Below are 19,667 nucleotides of genomic sequence, written 5' to 3' on the forward strand. Positions count from 1 at the left end.
TGTGAGTTACTGCTGGCTTGCTCTTGTCATCCATCTAAACTGGCATGTTGTTCTTCCTCTAAGCAAGGAGCGGGGAACTTCTTCTTTTTTTAGCTCAGGGGCCACATTCCCTTCTGACAGGCCTACCTCCCAGTGGTGGGCAGAGCCAGATGCAAAGACAGGCGCAGCAACGCATATAAAATTTACCTTTGTACAGTAGGCCAATTTCTTCACACAGCCCTGACTATTCTCCATTGAGGCAAGCAAGAGGCATTATCGGAATTCAACGATGCATTCCAGTCAGGCAAATATCCTCACAGCAAGGCCAGTGAGAGGCATGGCTGAGGAGGAGGGTGTGGCTGAGGGGGTGTTTGTGGCAGGAAAGGGCATGTGGCCTGGGGAGAGTCCCAAGGGCCACCTAGAGAGGACTGGAGAGTCACATTCCCCCCAAGGTTCACTACCCCTGTTGTAAGCAAACACCAGAAACTTTGCAGAGGTCTGTGATATGGTACCACCTGCTCAGTTACAACAGCTCTGTTACCACAGTCACCTTTTCGTGACATGGAGACACTGCACATGATGGCACTGGTCCAACACACATAGGTGCACTTTATTCCATGGTGTTCCAGTGGGAGGTCAAAGTATGTCCTTCTTAAGGTGGGTCCTTTGCACTGTCACAGCAAAGGCCTGTTTCCAGACACCAACAATCCAACAGTGAGAGTAACCCCTAGCTCCTGCCATTGACCCCATAAACAAAGGAACTTCAAAGCTCTTTCCACTAGGCACCCCCAGCTCCAGAACGCACACTGTATGTTACAGAGGCACTATTATATCAGCATGCTTCCACCTTCTAACAGCCCACGAAGCTCTGCCATGAGAGAAGCAGGAAATGGTTATCCCAAAGTCTGGTCTGGGAGGAGGAAGCTTGGGCGCAATTGTCTCTGTGGGAAAATGTAGAGTTCACACACACACACACACACACACACACACGCACCTCCTCTCTCTCCACTATGCCCCAGAAATAACAGCTGCCTGGAAAACTCAGAGAAGCCACAGTAGTAGCCGTCAAGGTCATCTCTTGCGCAAGCCTTGGATATGACAGCCTACATCCCCTGCCCCCCTGGTTCTCTCCCATTTGTGTTGCAAAAAAAAAAGGATGTTCCATGGATTTTTCTGCTAGGAAACTGAATCACCTCAAAGATACCAGTGCAAAACATTTGTTCTCCTCTTAGGGGTTCATTGGTCCAACACAGAGAGATGTAAAAGTGAGGACACAAGCCTTAGTATGCCTGCTGGTGCTTCCATGATATATCTGGCACAAGGAGTCTGTATTGTCCTACATGATACCCCCTCCCCCCAAGATGAAGCGCTTCCATCTTACACTTCCCTCTAAGGCACAGAAAGCTGCCTTACACCAGGTCAGGCTATTTGTCTATCTAGACGAGGGATGTCAGATAATTCTGTCAGATCTGGAAATAGGAAAGGGAAATGCACCAATTTGCACATTTGTCCAAGGTCAGGAACAGGAATCATGCAAGTGAACACGAGTTGTAAGAGATAAATATCATCTATCAGATGAAGCCCAATAGCAATATCTGCCATTATAACATCCTCTACCAGCCATGTTTGGACTAGCAGCTTTCTCAGCTTCTGAAACACTGGAGATATTGGAACAATTGGATAAATCTTTTGAAACTAAAAAAAACCACTGATCACTTTCTACAGATATTTATTATCAATAAATTTGATATACAGATTTTAAGAAATGATTGGAATAAAGAACTGGATTGTCCAATACCACCTAATCAGTGGGGAAACGTTTTAGCTTCTGTAGCAATGGTATCAATGGATCTTAAATTGTGACTTACACAACAGAAAATAATATTTAGAATTGATTGGCTCCATTATGTTTGTATAAAAAAGACTTGTCAAAGACTTGTTAGGTGGAGATGTAATAAGGATAATGCCTCTCTGAAACACATGTTTTTACAGTGCTCCATACTCACTAAGTTTGCGGAGAAAATTGTGGACTATATAAATATGACTGTGGGGGCAATTTTGAAATTTTTGGAGGAAAATATTCTATTCAATTATATACCTATTGTATAGAAGCTGACAATTGGACAACAAAAATGGATTCTACACACCCTAACAGTGGCCAAGAGACTGGAATTGATGAACTGGGAGAATAAAGATATGATCCCAATGGATTGATAACATGAGAACATATGAACGGGTTGCTTACAGACAAAGTCTTTGTTTGGACAAATATACTGAAATCAGGAAGAAGTTTATACAGGATATAGTGGGTTATTAATTATCATATATGTATTAGGACAATCATATTATCTATTTATTTACATAATAATGTATGGAAATGTAACTGAGTATATTTAGTGTATTATACTCTTTCTTAATGTATTTTTTGCACTTTCCCCCTTTCTTTTTTCTTCTTCTTCTTTCATTACTTTATTTTCTATAACTGATTTTTTAAAAATAATAATAGCAACAATTTTTTTAAAACCCTCAGTGAGTTAGGGACTTCATCTGCGTGCAGAAAACAGGGTCTGGTGGATGAGTGGATGAGACTGATAATGGGTCCAATGGTCAAGAAGGCGGTTTCTGCAGGAGCTCTAGAGGGATACTTATGCACTGCATAAAGGAGGACTTTCGCTTATCTGCCTGTATCTTCCAACATTCAGCTTCACTGGATAGTCACAAGTTCTAGTGTTATGAGAGCGGGAGACAAACTTTTCTCTATTCATTCTCTCCCTGCCATGCAAAACTCTATCATGCCTGCCCTGGCAATGGTAGCTCTGTGTAACGGGACGGGGTCTCCTAACAACTTACAGCACCCTTAGCAGACTACAGCAACCAGAATTCATTGGGGGACGCCATGACTGATTTAAAGTGATACGATACAGCATTAAATATATGGACGAAATGTGGCCCAAGACTTTGGGCCCTGCCCTGCCCCAGCATGATAAGGAACCTCACCTTGGGCAAGGTGCTGCAGACACCCACCACCAGGCTGCAGACTTGAGCCAGCAACTCGGTCCTGCTCTCTTTCACTTTCACCAGCCGCAGTACCTGCCCTGAGCCCTGGCCCCAGGCTTCTCCTCCTTGCAGCTTCCCCTGAAATGTAAAACAGGAAAAGAGAGAGACACAATGATGGCACAGGCAGCAGCCCAGAAACCATGGTGAGGGAAGCAGCTTCCGCTGCATTAAAAAGAAACATGTTATCGTGACGCACCAGTGACTTTGCGCTGGCTGCCCTCATGTTACACCAGCAGCTGTCACAGATTTGGGGGGAAGCCAGGCTCTTCAAGGACACAAGCCATGGGAATGGCTGCGGGGCTGAGCTGTGGGCTCCTCACGGGCAAGCCGTCTTCACTCACGCTGTTAAATGCAACAGGAGACCCCTACGCCCACTGCATTGATGAAGTTGTGATAGGCATAACCAGTTTCATATTCCTTCCATACCTGTATAAGGCCACTGGGAGAGCCCTTCTGGATCAGGCCAATGGCCCAGTTCGTGCATCATCCTGTTCTCACAGTGGCCAACCAGATGCCCCAATGGGAAACCCACAAGCAGGACCCGAGCACAAGAGCCCTCTGCCCTCCTGTGGTTTCAGTGACCGGCATTCAGAAATATTACTGCCTCTGACCATGAAGGCAGAGCATAGGAATAGTGGCTAGGAACTATTGATAGCATTCTCCTCCATCAATCTGTCCAGTCCTCTTTAAAAGCCATCCAAGCTGGTGGCTATTACTGCCTCCTTTGGGAGGGAGTTCCATAGTCTACCTACACGCTGCATGAAGAAGTCCTTTCTGATCCATCCTGAAGATCCATCCTGAATCTTCCAAGATTCCGCTTCATAGGTGCCCATGAGGTCTAGTGTCATGATAGGGAGAAAAAGTTTTCTCTATCCTCTTTCTTCATGCCATGCGTAATCTTATACATTTCTATAAAGTCACCTCTTACTTGCTTTTTTTCTTAACTGAAGATTGGTTGTCCTGAAGGAAATGGAAGGGGAATTCAACCTTTTTGGAAGAAAAGCTAGATTCTGCAACCTAAGGTTACAACCTTATGCACACTTCACCTGGCAGACATAATTTTAGCAGGGAAAGGCAGAAAGTAGTTTGGGATCTGCTGGAAAGTCTATGGGTAATTTATAGTAGATATGCAAGCTAAGGTAAAGGACCCCGGGATGCTTAAGTCCAGCTGAATTCGACTATGGGGTGCGGTGCTCATCTCCACTTTCAGGCTGAGTTGAGCTGGCACAGCTTTTCTGAGTCATGTGCCCAGCATGACTAAATTGCTTCTAGTGCACAGAATACCATGATGAGTGGAAGAGCGCATGGAAACACCGTATACCTTCCCACCTCAGCGAGAAGTAGATACTAATTTATCTACTTGCACTGGTATGCTTTTGAACTGCTAGGTTGGCAGGAGCTGGGACACAGCAACGGGAGCTCACCCCGTTTGCAAGTTCAGGAGGTTCAGTGGTTTAGAGCACAGCGCCACCTGCATCCCACTAGATATGCAAGGATTCTGTAGCCATAGCAAGAAGAAAGCTGTTTATCCTACCTTAGTTCAGGTCTGGTACTGAAAACAAATTCCTAGGCACAGAATTTGCTCAGAGGCAACCTGTTCTATAATTCTAATGGCATGCCTTTGAACCTGGCTTTGGGTGGGAGATCATACCTTGTTGGCATCTGTTTGTCTTGAGAGATAATAAAGTGCACCTTGATGGAGAGGAGAAGTCAAATTGCTGTGTTAGCAACACCAAAGTGAGCTCCCTGGGGTGCGTATGGAAGTCCTGGGCTGCCCAGACAAGAAGACCTCCCTCTCTGCCTTTCTGATGTGGTCCAAAGGAAAGCAGAGCAAGAGGTTTGGCACCAGCTTGGCTGCAGGAGTCGCTGGTTGGAGGCATACAAGGCACCCTCATGTGGTTCTAAGAAAAAATGTGGCAAATTGTGCAAGCCCTAAGCCTGCCAACCACTGATTTACAGCACAGTCCTGTGTGGTATCTACTCAGAATAGTAATGGTAATGGTAATAGTTATAATAAATTATTTATATGCTGCCTATCTGACTGAGCTGCCCCACCTAGCACAGGAGAGCAGCTAAGATTGTTTGGGCATATATATGTTCACTGTGAAGGGTGGCAGCAGGCTCCCAATTCCAATAGTGAGACAAAGGAGGATGGAAAGGGTGCATCTTGAGAACAGAGACAAGCCACTCCTAGGTTGTTGGCTTGCGCTATCATTAATGGCCAAGGTCCCAAAACGAAGTCAGGGGCTAATCTGGTCCACAGTCTGGACCTTTGGGGCAGCATTCTTGCCTCTGGAGAGAAAGGAGGCATGGGCCTGAGCATCATCAAGGCAGAGAGAGACAAAACACAGGGTTTCCTTTAGCGCCCTCCTGTGACTGTTTTGCCAATTGCTCTCAGGCTGGAAAGACGGATAGCAAAGTTCCCAGTGGACTGGTGCACACAGCCCGGTGAACCTGACTGCATGCACTCACTGCTTTTATTCAGTACTGGCGTCTCATCAAAGGTGTTCTGCAGGCTTTTGAGATACAACAAATCTGCAAAACCTATGAGGATGATGATACCATGCCTGTCTATAGGCAAAAGTCTCCCCAGGAGTTGGTGGCTGGGTAGCAGCGAAAGGGCTACTTCTTTACTCTTGGGAGAAGAGTAAAGAGAAACCATAAAGCAAGGGTGGGGAGTCTCAAGCCTGGGCCAAATGTGACCCTCCAGACCTTTCCATCTGGCCCTTGGGAGTCTTCCCCAAGCTGCACTGCATCCCCAGGCGCACACACCCCTTCGCTGTTTTTGCCCAGCTGGAATGTGTGCTTGGAACTCTGATGATGCCTCTTGCACATCTGGATGAAGGGCAGAGAGGAAAACACGGTGAAATAGAGGATGTGGTGGAGGACAGAGAGGAGGGGGGGGGCGCCTGTCTTGCCAGTAGTACATGTGAAAGGGATCTAGGGGTCTTAGTAGATCACAAGCTTCACATGAGTCAACAGTGTGAAGCAGCACCAAAACAAACAACAACAACAAAACTAATGCTAATCTAAGCTGCATCAACAGAAATACAGAGTCCAGGTCTAGGCAAGACATAGTCCCACTCTATTCTGCCTTTGTCAGACCACACTGGAATACAGTGTTCAGTTTTGGGCAGCACAATTTCAGAAGGATGTTGACAAGCTGGAATATGTGCAGAGGAGGGTGACCCATGGAAGATGGAGCAAGGTTGTTTTTTCCTGTTGTGGAGGGTAGGACCTGAACCAACGGATTTAAACTATATGAAAGGAGATTCCAACTAAACATCAGGAAGAACTTCCTGACAGCAAGAGCTGTTTGACAGTGGAACAGACTCTCTCGGGAGGCTGTGGGCTCTCTTCATTTGAGGTTTTTAAGCAGAGGTTGGGTGGCCATCTTTCATGAATGCTTGAGCTGAGATTCCTGCATTGCAGGGGGTTGGATTAGATGACCCTTGGGTCTTTTCCAACTCTAAGATTCTATAATGCTGTGAAATCAGCTACTGTACAAAGGTAAGGTTTACATTCTTTCCTCCCCCCACCCCCACTTTTGCCCCTGGCCCCACATACTTCCGGCATGTGGCCCCTGGAAGGTTACTCAGAAGAGAATGTGGTCATTTGATTAAAAATGGTTCCCACCCCTGCAATAAAGGCTCTGGGGATTCTCCAACCTTTACACCATAGGCCACCTGACATCCTGAAAACAAAATATTTAAACTTTGTTAGAGGAAGAGGGCTCAGCTGGCAGCAAGCACCTTCTGTTCCCAGCTTACAGGAAAGGAAAACAGCCAGAAGGAAGGGAAAGAGAGTTCACTTCTGAGACAGAATTGCAACCTTGCCTGGCTCAGATCCTCATACTTGTAAGAAGGTGAAATGAGCCCTGCTAGATCAGGTCAGTGGCCCAAATAGAGCAGCATCCTGTTCTCACAGTGACCCACCAGGTGCCAGTGGGAAACCTGCACGCAGGATCCAAACACAAGAGCTCTCTCCCCTAACGTGGTTTCCTGCAGCTGGTATTCAGAAGCATTGCTGCCTCCAGCCGAGGAGGCAGGGCACAGCCATTGTGGCAAAAGCCGTTGATAAGTCTTATTCTCCACGAATTTGTCTCATCCTCTTTTAAAGCCACCCACATTGGTGGCTGTCACTGACTCATGTGAGACCAAAGTTCAACTATGCACTTCACAATGTTGTACTTCCTTTTGCCTGTCCTGAACCTTCCAATCTTCAGTTTCTTTGGATATCCACAATTCCTAATGCTATGAGAAAGGGATGTGAGAATGCACAAAAGTGAAACCCAGTGGAACACCAAGCTACCGATGGTGGCTACTGTCTCCCTCTACAGTTGGAGGCCGTATGCCTCTGAATACCAGTTGCTGAGAAATGCAGCTGGAGAGAGTGCTATCACCATCTGCTTGAGGGCTTCCCATTAAGGCATCTGGTTGACCACCATGCTGGTCTAGGGGGGGGCCTTTGGCCTAATCCAGGAGGGCACTTAAGTTCACCCAGCCCACCTCTAGAACACCTCTCCTGCATCATTTAACTGTGATTGTACAAAAACAAATGAAGCCATCTAATGCAGTGTTAGATGGCTGGTCCATCTAGTAGTCAGGAGCAAGCAGGCAGTAAACAATACCATGCAAGATGGAGTGAACACTTCGTTTGCAAAAAAAATGTGATCTGCACAGACTTATTGGAGTGTCAGGCCTAATGAGCATGAGCACAGCAGCTCAGCTCAGTAGGTCTGCCCCCATGAAGCAGTCGCTGAGACTGAAGGTTGGCATAGGAAGTTGCTTTATCCCAGGCTGGGCAGTCCCAGGCTGGTTTTTGGGTGGAATTGAAGAAGGCACCCGAGGGTTCAGATTGCACCATTAAAGTTGGTTTGGTGCTCTGTGAACCTGCTTCTCCTCCCCCCACTGGACTTTTTTATTTTTTTGCAGTAAGGAAATGTTCAGTTTCTGTTAATTGGTTCTCGTGGGAAACTTGCAGATTCTAGCTTCACCAATTAACTCAAGCTGGTGTCAATTTACTCTTGGCAGAAAGCCCAGGTCTGCTTGACCTAGAAACTACTCACTCTGATTGGTTAACGAGCAGCACTCAACTCTGTTATCAAGGGATTGTTAGCTCAGTTTGGTGTGAGGTGTGTTAGGAGTTAGAAGTGCTGTGTATGGTTATGAGAGAGAGAGAGAAAGAGAGGATTTATTTTGTTTTTATTTGTATGCAGAAACTCTGCTGGTTTTATTTTTCCTTTTAATAAATCCTGTAAATAGTTATTCTGAGTCTAGCTGACTAGTCATTACCACCTCAACTAGCTTCTTCGCTGTGCAGGAAAACTCTGCTACGTTTGGGCTAAAGCCAGTAGGGCTATGCCTGACACTTCAAAGTTCCATGAGGTTATGGGCATTGTGCTGCCAGCCTGAGTTGTGGTGGTGTCAGCATCAACAGTGTTGGTTCCAGTAGTTCCAGAAGTTGTTGTTCCTGTTGGTGCAGCAGATGGACACTGGCTGGTTCCTGACTGTGGTGAGCTGGTGACGCAGTGGACACAAGGACAACAGCTGCAGCGTGTGAGTGCTGGGTGCTGTGGTTCCTGTTTTCTCTCTCGGTGGTCGTGAGTAGCTGGTTCCGGGTTCCAGGGACATCGCTCTCAAGATGGCCTCACAACCAGGTCAGATGGCTTTTGAGCGTCTGAATGACTCCAATTACTTGCTGTGGTCGGAACGCATGCAGGCAGTGCTGCAGAGGGATCGTCTCTGGCAAGTGGTGAGTAAGTTTCCTACGAAGCCTGATGATGAAGACCTCGATAACGACCAAAGAGCAAGGGCCACAATTGTCTTGGGGCTGGAAGATTCCCAGTTGCCGTATGTGAGGGGAATCAAGACAGCTAGAGGTGTGTGGCAAGCACTTAAAGAACTCCATGTGCGTGAGACAGCGGTTTCCAAGCTGTTCATTCGCAAGGCATTGTACAAGGCAATGTTACAGCCTGGGGTTACAATGCAGGAACACCTACACAGTCTACAGTTAAAGTTTACTGCGCTACAGGAAAGAGACTGTGCGTTAGACCAGCAGGAGAAGGTGGCTATTATTTTGAGTTCTCTCCCGGAAAGCTGGGATAATTTAGTTTTGTCTCTAGAAGGCATACAGGAGCGTGATTTATCAGTCAGTTACGTTACTGGGCGTTTGATTGAAGAATGGCAGAAGAGGCAAGAAAGGTCGTTGGCTGCAGAGGCTTCTACAGGTGGACGGTTTGGAAGGAGTTCTCATGCCGTGCCAGAGGTGAAGCAAAAGCAGCGTACTGGTGAGGAGTCAGCGTTTGCTGTTAGGCGTTGTTTCCGATGTGGGTCTTCAGCGCATCTAAAACGACAATGTCCGGAGTTGGTCAAGTCTCAGTTGCCGGTGCAGGAGCAGAGACGAGATCAGCAGCAGCAGCAGCAGTGTAAAAAGAAATTCTTCAAACAAAAACAGTCGGCTCAGCTGGTGACCGGCGAGGTCAAGATTGCTGATGAGAAACAAGCGGTCTGGGTGGTCGATTCGGGAGCGTCTCGCCACATCGTGAATTCAGATGAATTGTTTGTTTCCAAGAACTTAGCACAGCGCAGCCAGGTGGCTCTAGCAGACGGAAGTACTTCCGAAGTGATTTCGGGGGGTGCAGTTTTTGTTCCTTGTCTTCGTGAATGCCTGCAAAATGTACTTTGTGTGCCGTCATTAAGGAGCAATCTGATGTCTGTAGATTGTTTGCTAAAAGCTGGGTTTAAAGTGTATTTTGAAGGAGACAGTTGCATTATTAAGAAGGCTGGTGAGATTTTAGGCACTGCTAAGTCAGAGGGAGGCTTGTTTTGGCTTAAAGCAGGATCTCAAGTTGCAGCAGTAGTCAGTAAATCTCAGCCTGCTAACAAAGCTATACATGACAACTGTGTGCACTTATTGCATAGGAAAATGGGGCATGCTTGCTGGAAAAGTGTACTAAAAATGTCTGAATTGGCTGATGGGGGTAATTTAAAGAGTTGTAACAAGTACCTTGATTGTAATGTGTGTAAAAAGGTTAAAACCCACAGAGTCTCTTACCCCAGAAGTGACAGAGTTAGTGAGTCACCGCTACAGCTGGTTCACATGGACGTAATTGGTCCATTTGCTGTAAGCAGGGGTGGATCGCGCTTTTCACTAACAATTGTGGATGACGCCACGCGTTATTCTTGGGTTTTTCCCATGAAGAATAAGGGTGACGTGTTCACTAAGTTTAAAGGCTGGGTGGCATCTGTGGAAAGATTTCTGTCCATTAAACTCAAAAGGATTCAGACGGACAGAGGTGGCGAATTTATGTCAAATGCCTTTAAAGATTGGTTACAAAAGCGTGGCATTGGGCATAGAAAAACGAACGTTTTTTCCCCAGAGGAGAATGGCGTTGCAGAGCGGAAAAACAGATCTTTACAAGATATGATGTTTGCCATGCTTGATGATGCTGATTTGCCCATGTCTTATTGGGGGGAGAGCATGCTCACCGCATGTTATCTCCAAAATAGGCTCTTTCATCAAACAATAGGTACAACTCCGTACTTTAAATTGTTTCAGAAAAAACCCAAAATTGACCATTTGCATGTGTTTGGATCAAAAGCCTGGGTATTAATTCCGAAACAAATGAGAAAGAAGGGAGATCCTAAAACCAAACAGTTAGTGTTTGTGGGTTACCAGGAGCTGGGAAAAGGTTTCCGCTTTGCTGAAGGGACAAATGGCATTGTGATCTCCAGGAATGCCAGTTTTTGTGAACATAGTGGCTGGGAGAGACTACATGCCAATACTGAGGTTTGGTTTGAACCTTCCCAGGAGCTTCATGACTCTGAAAGTAGACACAGAGAGTCAGAGTCTGAGGGGGAGGAAAGTTCAGATAAGAGCTCTCAAGAAAGTGGAGTTAGCCAAAGACCAGTTGCTAAGCAACAAAAGAGAGGTCATAGTTCTGAGGAGGAAAGTGGGTCAGAAGAAAAATTTTCTCCCAGAAGATCTAAAAGACAAAACAAAGGAGTGCCTCCGGTGCGTTTTTCCCCAGATACTGCAAATGTGTTTAGTGTAAGTGCAGAACCCAAGAGTTTTCAGGAGGTGTTAAAGTTACCAAAAGAGGAGGCAGAGCTCTGGAAACAGGCAATGGAGGAAGAGATGTCCTCTCTGAATGAGCACAAGGTTTTTACACCAGTAGCAGCGCCTGAGGGGGCAAAGATTGTAGGCTGCAGGTGGGTGTACAAACTTAAACCTCTGGTGACAGGAGAGTACAAATACAAAGCTCGTTTAGCGGCTCAAGGATACTCTCAGAGGCCTGGAAAAGATTATGACGAGACTTTTTCCCCTACTGCTAAGGGGGACAGTGTAAGGCTGATTTTAACGCTTGGAGCAAAGAGAAAACTCCTGTTAAACCATTTTGATATCCAGACTGCATATTTACATGCATCAATATCAGAAGACCTGTATCTAGCTGAACCGCCTGGTTATGAGACAGGTTCCAATAGAGTGTTGAAATTAAACAAAGCTCTATACGGTCTCAAACAGGCTGCAAGATCTTGGAACAAATGTTTCCATGAGGCCTTAGTGTCATTTGGTTTCAAGCAGAGTACAGCTGACAATTGTGTTTATGTACGTGGTACAGGCAGTGATCAAGAGTTTTGTCTGATTTATGTAGATGATGTATTGTATGCCTGCAAAAACAGATAAACAAACTAAAAGATTTGCCAAGCAATTGTCCAGTAAGTTCAAAGTGAAAGACTTAGGCCCGGTTAGGACATATCTAGGGTTGGAAGTGTGCTGGGCCCAAGATGGCAGCTGCCTAATTAGTCAGCAGAACAAAGTTAAACAACTACTGACTACATACAGGATGCAGGATTGCAAAGGGGCAGCGGTGCCTATGGATCCAGGTTTCATAAAAACACTTCATATAGATGAGAGTCCTGAATTTGAACATCCTGATGTATATCACTCTGTAATTGGAAGTTTATTGTATATAGCACAGTGGTCTAGACCTGATATTAGCTATGCAGTAGGCATATTAAGTAGATTGGTCTCAAAACCCACACTAAATGCCTGGAAAGGGGTAAAACAAGTTCTGAGATACCTCAAACAGACAATTGGCTATATGTTACAATTAAATTCTTCCGAGGATGAAATGTTGAGTTGCTACTGTGATAGTGACTGGGGAAATTTGCCGGATAGAAAATCTGTCACAGGACTAGTCATAATGGTCGGTGGAGCTTTAATCAGCTGGCGGTCACGCAAGCAAGACGTTGTAAGTGTGTCATCAACGGAATCAGAGTACGCCGCATTGAGTGAATTGTGCAACGAGGTGATTTATTTCAAGCATTTGTTAGCAGATTTAAATGTAAATTGTGGAGAACCAGTACGAATTTACATTGATAATCAAGCTTGTATAACCTTAAGTAAAACAGAGGGTTTCAAATCGCGTTCCAAACATATCTCTGTAAAATACCAAAATGTACGTTGCTGTGTACAAGACAATGTAATCACCTGTACTTATGTGTCAAGTGAAGAAAATGTAGCAGATGTGTTAACTAAACCATTGGCAAAGGTAAAGAACAAGCGAATGTGCAAGGGTTTAGGTTTGCTGGAAAAATAATCTCCTACATAGGTGTATTTGGAGTTAATTGTTCAGCAGAATCTGTGAGGGGGTGTTCAGTTTCTGTTAATTGGTTCTCGTGGGAAACTTGCAGATTCTAGCTTCACCAATTAACTCAAGCTGGTGTCAATTTACTCTTGGCAGAAAGCCCAGGTCTGCTTGACCTAGAAACTACTCACTCTGATTGGTTAACGAGCAGCACTCAACTCTGTTATCAAGGGATTGTTAGCTCAGTTTGGTGTGAGGTGTGTTAGGAGTTAGAAGTGCTGTGTATGGTTATGAGAGAGAGAGAGAAAGAGAGGATTTATTTTGCTTTTATTTGTATGCAGAAACTCTGCTGGTTTTATTTTTCCTTTTAATAAATCCTGTAAATAGTTATTCTGAGTCTAGCTGACTAGTCATTACTGCCGCAACTAGCTTCTTCGCTGTGCAGGAAAACTCTGCTACGTTTGGGCTAAAGCCAGTAGGGCTATGCCTGACACTTCAAAGTTCCATGAGGAAAGTGACAGGAAAGTGTGGGATAACAATCCCTTGATGCAATATAATCTAACCTCTGTGCAAACACATCAAAATTATTAAATAGCTGACACTGTCTAACCAACCCACAAACATTTATTCAAGTTTATCAGGATGAATGCTCTTTAAACAGCACACCTAGGAGAAGGCTATGTCAGACCATCAAGCTCAGTATTGTCAACATTGATTGGCAGAGGCTCTCTGGGGTCTCTCCCAGTGCTACCTGGAGATAGCAGGAGTTGAACCTGAGAAGACAGATTCTCTATGATGAAACCACAGTCTTTCCACAAAGGGTTCCCTATTTCTTGGACTTGGAGGATGGAGGTGGGGGGAACTTGAAGGTGGCCTTAGCAGAAGCCCACACTCTCACCTGTAGGCCATATCTGTTACGGTCATGATTCTTGCTGGCATCGCCCACATTCTCCAGATCCATGGCCCCATCCTGCTTGCAAGCAGAGAGCAAGTTCAGCTCATAACACTCTTGGATATCTGAAAAACAGGCCGAGAGAGATGTAGATGCAAAAGGAAACAGAATTGCTCCAGCTGCCTTGGGAAATTCTTAACACTCAAGGCCTGGGCAGGGTGAATGAGTCAGGGGTGTCAGCATAGCCAGCAAGGTGAGCAACAGCAAGCTCAGTGAGATTTGCCCACAAGGCAGGAAGTTCAGCAGCAACACAACCAACTCCATGGTTACAGCTATGCATTGCTAACTTCTCTTTTCCACTCCCAGCTCTTGCACATCTGGAAGACCTGGGGCTCTGCTCAGAGCCAGAGGAAGGCGGAATCATTCCTGCCCTACAGGAAGGAGTTGCCAGCAAAAGAGGTCACTTTAAGTTGCCCTTTAGGTTGTTGCTGGCATCCATCTGTCTCAAGAGACAATGGAGTGCACCTCCGATGGTGAAGTCAAGCTGCTGCATTAGCAGCACCAAAGTGACCTCTCCAGGGCACAAGCCTGGGTGGTGAGTCTGGAGGTCCTGGGCTGCAAAGAGGAAAAGACTCCCCTCTCGGCCTCACTGATGTGGTTCAAAGGAAAGCAGCGCAAGACATTTGGCACCAGCTTGGCTGCAGGAGTTGCCAGAAGTAGGCGACCATCTTAGGGACTCCTCTCTGGATTTATGTAGAGTTTGCTTCTTAGCTTTTTCTTCCCCTGAAGATATTCCACAAGGCAGTGGAGGTTTAGGACCAGAGTAGTCCTCCTTCTGGATTTTCTACCTTCCCAAGTGGATGAGCCCCACCTGCCCCAAGTTTCCCTCCACAGTACGTGCAGAAACCACCTTTCCACATTTGCCTTTGATAATCTTCTTGGAGCAGCAGAGTCCACGTGGAAACGCCACCTAGGCAGCAAGGAGGGGCTTCCCAGAGAACCTGACATGTGCCCTCACTTATAACGGTTGGCTGGTGTGTCGCTGTCACCACCACTACTGTGCCTATTGAAGGGGAATGGGAGCAACTTGGCAGCTACCCAAGCTCAGCCAGGAAAAGCTGAGAGGAGGAGGAGGCAGTGGGGAGGTGGAGGCCCAGGCATTTCCTCTGTGCGCAGGGCCGGGGTCTCACATTCCTGAGTGGAAGCAGCAACAGCCGCAGCTGGCGGCTTTGCTACGACCAGACATGCCCTGCTCTCTTGTGCTGGTTGCTCACACTGAGCTGGGCAGGGCTGAATCCCTCCTTCAGTTGGCTCTCACCTGGCAACGCCATCAGAGCAAGCCTTGGCCTGATAATTAACTGGATAGGAACCCACATACAGTATCCCATTTAGTATCCCCCAAACTTCCCCCTCATGTATCCTGCCCAGGGGGCATAGGCGCTGGACAGCTCTTATTGCTATGCCAACTGGTGCTCCTAGGGCAGCATTGCAAACTAGGGGAGTGGGGTGTGCCTCTTTCTGGGAATGGTCAGCCCCTTTTCTCCCCAGACTGTTAGGCCAACGATTGGGGAGTGGTGCAGGTCCATCCCCCTGCTCTAGGGCCACATTCACACAAAACATTTGAAGCATGGCGATACCACTTTAAACAACCATGGCTTCCCCTAAAATACCCTGGGAGCTGTAGTTTGTTAAGGGTGCAGATTGGTTTTAAGCAGTCCCCTATTCCCCTTGCAAAGCTACAGTTCCCAAGTCCCTTGTGAAGAGGGATTGATGGTCCAACCACACATAGTGGAATTGTAGCTTTGAGGGGAATAGGGGGTCTCTGGAAAACTCCCAGCACCCTTAACAAACCACAGCTCCCATAATCCTTTGGGGGAAGCCTTGAGTTCTTAAAGTGCTTTAAATGTATGGTGTAAATGTGGCTCAGGTCCACCAAAACCTTCTTCAAAATCTCCTCCCACCACCTCCCCAATTTTTAAAGTCAACAACTGAAACAGAGCCTATTGCTATCCTTGTTTTTAGGAAACTCTATAAAGCATGGGTTCCAGGCATTTATATATCCATGGCTCAGTTTCCTAGGAATGAGGTTCAGCGGAGACCGTGGTGTCTTTATGACATATGGCTTATTCACACATACACAACCTGAGCCTACGCTGGAGGGGCTCACAGCATTAACAACCAAGAAAGTCTTCGTTGTCCCAATCACAGCCTTGGATTCCAGGAGAAATCAAGCACGGCTCTCCCTCTCTGGCTTGCGCCTGCTTCTAACTTCCAGCGCTCTCTCTCACACAACTCTCCACTCTGGCTTTTGTCTTTCTAACTTAACACCACCCATCTGCTCTCTGGCACAGAGCCATTTTCTTTGTTATACTAATGACCAACTGTACTTAAGGTACTTAGATGACAACTATGACCCTTGCCTGACTAGCCCAACAATTGAATCCTCCATTAGATTGTAACCCTTGATAGATCCAGTACCCCAGGAATTAAGAGGAGATTTGAGCATCATGCAGACCAATCCCCCTGAATTCACAACCATACAGACATGCTACAGGGCTGCTGATAGTACTACCAGTAGCTAAAATTGTGTAAGGCACTTGAAAATGAAAGATAACAAACACTATTATTAGCATGAATGGCACCTTACCTATTTCCCTTCCTCTTAGGACACTCCCCTTGGTTACTGTTTTTTAAGAAGACTGGGGTGGGGAGGAGGATATGGCTAAAAAAGGGGAGTCACGGAGGAAGTGGGGCTTGAGGGTTGCATCAATAATTTCCCAGGTAATTCAAGCATTTGTTACCAGAGGGCAGGAGAGGGACATAGACCAACAATGTTCTGTGTCCTACATAGAGCAGCTGCCATTTGATGCTACAGAGTAGTGGCTCCCAAAGTGGGTGGTACTGCCCCCTGGAGGTGGAATACAAAGTGGGGTGCTAAAAGGAAAGTGGGGAGCAGGGTCTAATTGACTGTCAGAATTTGCAAAGCTGGCACCACTGAATCAATTAAACTCAACTGCTTTAATTGGATTTTGAATAAACATGCAACTAATTCTCTTTAAAAAAATATATTATTGTGCTATTATTTTCCTTAAGGAGTAAACCCTACACAAATCCAGAGTGGAGTCCCTAAGATGGTTGGATGGTGCCTTGTAGGCCTCCTTCCGGCAACTCCTGCAGCCAAGTGGGTGTCAAACACCTTGCTCTGCTTTCCTTTGAACCAGATTGACGAGGTTGAGAGGAGTCTTGTCGTCTGAGCAGCCCAGGGCCTCCAGACACACCGCCCAGGCTTGCCCCCCAAAGAGATCCCTTTGGTGTTGCTAATGCAGCAGTTTGACTTCACCCCCAGAGGCACACCCCACTGTCTCTCAGGACATAGGGATGCCAAGAGCAGTGGGTCGCGCAAGCTGCTGTTATGAATAATGATTCTTAGAGGGATGGGCGAGGGCATTGGGGATACCTTTATTGAACCGAGGGCATGGGGGAACCGTGGGAAGCGCCAACCAGGGTCCCTCCAGATGTGTTGGACTACAACTCCCATCACTGCGGCTGATGGAGCGAGTGGTGGTGCAGTGGTCAGAGCATTTGACCAGGTCCTTGGAAACCATGGTGCAAATCCCCACACTTGGCCATGAAGCTTTCACTGGATGACCTTACGCCAGTCACTGCCTCTCATGCTAACCCAGCCTCACAGGATTGTTGTGGAGATTAAATGAAGGGCAGGAGAACCCCTTGGAGGGAGAGAGACGGAAGGTGTATATGGAGCAATAAATAAACAAATAAGTTGCAGTTCAGCATAGCTGGAGGACCTCAGGTCAGCAAAGGCTGCTCTATAGTCCAGCTGGGGGGAGGGGAGGAACCAATGTTTTCCCTGGCAATCAAATTTGATTTGGGGCATGGCTATGGCCAGGTAAATCATCAACAGCTGTATAGGAAGCTCTGCTCAGACATCACAGCCCGCTCTAGTTCCTGCCAGCTTGACAGAAGGTAGCAGAACCCTGTGATCATGTGTACAAATCGCTGAAGCCGCTCATCCGAGCACCTGTACAACGAACAGCTCTGGCATGGGGAGACCTGCAAGAGGCGCAGAAACAGCTACTGCTCTCCGCCCTCCACCCCCTGCCCATCTGCCCACAAAGCATGGTGCTTTGGCTCTGTACAGCTGCAAGGCGCCCTTACCTAGCAGCGCCTGGAAGAGCTCGCTCTGGAAGACGTGAACCACTTTCTCGATGGAGACTTGCAGAGGCCGCTCCGCTGGGGACTGCAGACTCCCCTGGTACCTTGCCAGGATCTCCACAGCCCGCTGGGTGTCTGCCAAGACAGGATCAGAGCTATAAAGCACAATGCCTGCACACAGGCAGCAGGCCACGCCCCCTCATGCCCCACTGCTGACATCGTTTGCCCCTGTTATGTGGGCAGAGGTAGACTGCCTTTGGAAAGGAAGGTTCCATCTCACTGTCACAGCCAACAGCTGCCCTTCTCCACAACTTCACCTAACCCTGTTTTATATCCACCTTACAATGAACCACGTTTGCAACTTGGTTCCAGTGTGTGCTTGTTTGTTTGTTTTTAAACAAACAAACAAGCAAGCAAGCAAACAAACAAACAAACAAACAGGATTTCCTTAGACCAAGTCTTATACTGCTGGTCTATTTGGTTTATCTGCCTTATACAGAATCAGACCATGGATCCACATTGCATCCACACTGTACATTCAATGCACATTTAAAGAACACAACTCCCCACCCCCCAAGAATCATGGGAAATGTAGTTTAACTGCTCACCAAACTACAGTCCCCATCACTCTTAACAAGCTACACCTCCCAGGATTCCTTGAGGGAAAGCCACACGCTTTAAGTGCCCTTTAAAAGTGCTTTAAATGCATGGTGCGGTTGTGACAGCACTTACTGGATTTCAGGCAGGGTTCTCTCCCTGTAGATGCCATCAGGAATCAAACCTGGACCTTCTGCATGCCAAGCAGAGGCTCTACCACTTAGTTATGGCCTTTCCCCTTTGGAAGTCATTCAAAACACAATGCTTTGGTCCACAGATCTACAGCCCTAACCAGATTGTGGAAGGGAGTCCCCCTGTGCATGGGGGCTCAGACTGACTCCCATCCAAAAGCAACACTACCTCTCAAAAGCATGGGGAGGGTGGTGAACAGCAGTGCAGCTGGGTCAGTGTACTGGATGAAGATCACCTCTGTTGAAGCAATGATTCTTTAGCATCAACTTTGTTGGACTGGTCATGTTGTGTGGATGCCTGATTATCGTCTTCCAAAGCAACTACTCTATTCCGAACTTTAAAAATGGAAAGCGTAATGCTGGTGGTGAACAAAAGAGGTTTAAAGACTCTCTCAAGGCAAATCTTTAAATGTAGTATAAATGTAGTATAAACACCGACAACTGACCTGCGAGTGCTCCAGTTGGAGAACAGCCTTGACCAAAGGTACCATGGGCTTTGGAGACACTCAAACTCCACTGTGCCCCCACTGTGGAAGGACATGTGGGTCCAGAACTGGCCTCCACAGTCACTTACCGACTCATTGTTAAAACCGTGTTTAGGGAAGACAATCTTACTCGGCTATGAGGGATTGCCAAAGAAGAAGCAGCAGCTGGGTCAGGCTGGTGGAGGGCCCTTCTGAGCCCCTCGGACCACCAGCCAGTGCCTAAGCTGTCTGGCTACAGGAAGGCTGGAGTTCTCTCCGTATTTACTCTCATTCTGATATACTTGGCATTTTTAATTTGAAACACTCACTCACTTTTATTTTGTCCCCCTAAAAAAATCAAGAGAGCTTCTTAAAACTCTAGAAAAGGGCTCTCAGAGATCCTGATCAACCAAGCGGCTAAGTTCAGATGCCTCCCTAGCCTCCTGTGGGTTCTGCTGCCCTCAAGAAGCATCTCTCCCCCAGACCAGCGCATGGAGGGGGGCTTCCCTTTGTGAGGGACAGCCCTAATACAAAGGGCGTCTGTACCAGCTCCTGGGAGGAGTCAAACAAGAGGGCAGCTGAGCCCATCCTCTGACCTTGTAGCTCTTTTGCTCCCAGCAGGGGGTACAGATCCCAGAACAAGAGGGCTGTGTCTGCAAGTGCTCAGGACCCTGAGACAATCACTTCTCACAACATGCCACCACACCTCAGGAAGAAAGCTG

At 46.8% G+C, this 19,667-nt stretch overlaps 1 protein-coding gene across 11 annotated transcripts in view; it reads right to left on the reverse strand.

Annotated features, from left to right (window-relative positions):
* The window catches only part of DLG3 (discs large MAGUK scaffold protein 3), a 119,849-nt gene that overhangs the window by 96,733 nt on the left and 3,449 nt on the right, over positions 1-19,667 (reverse strand). For 7 of the 11 annotated variants that reach the window (XR_014521732.1, XM_083486357.1, XM_083486336.1 and 4 more), the window contains exons 2-4: positions 17,697-17,828; positions 13,527-13,645; positions 2,977-3,114 (exon numbers count right to left, since the gene is read on the reverse strand). Coding sequence is in view for 7 of the 11 variants with exons in the window: in XM_083486357.1 (XP_083342483.1) it covers positions 2,977-3,114; positions 13,527-13,645; positions 17,697-17,828 (389 nt within the window). In the remaining 4 variants the exon portion in view is untranslated. Of the gene's footprint in view, positions 1-2,976; positions 3,115-3,788; positions 3,871-13,526; positions 13,646-17,696; positions 17,829-19,667 lie in introns of those variants that run through there. The other 4 variants (XM_083486339.1, XM_083486338.1, XM_083486355.1 and 1 more) reach the window with 3 other exon arrangements.

Source organism: Podarcis liolepis (assembly GCF_965112155.1).
Source record: "Podarcis liolepis genome assembly, chromosome: Z".
NCBI classification, from domain to species: domain Eukaryota; kingdom Metazoa; phylum Chordata; class Lepidosauria; order Squamata; family Lacertidae; genus Podarcis; species Podarcis liolepis.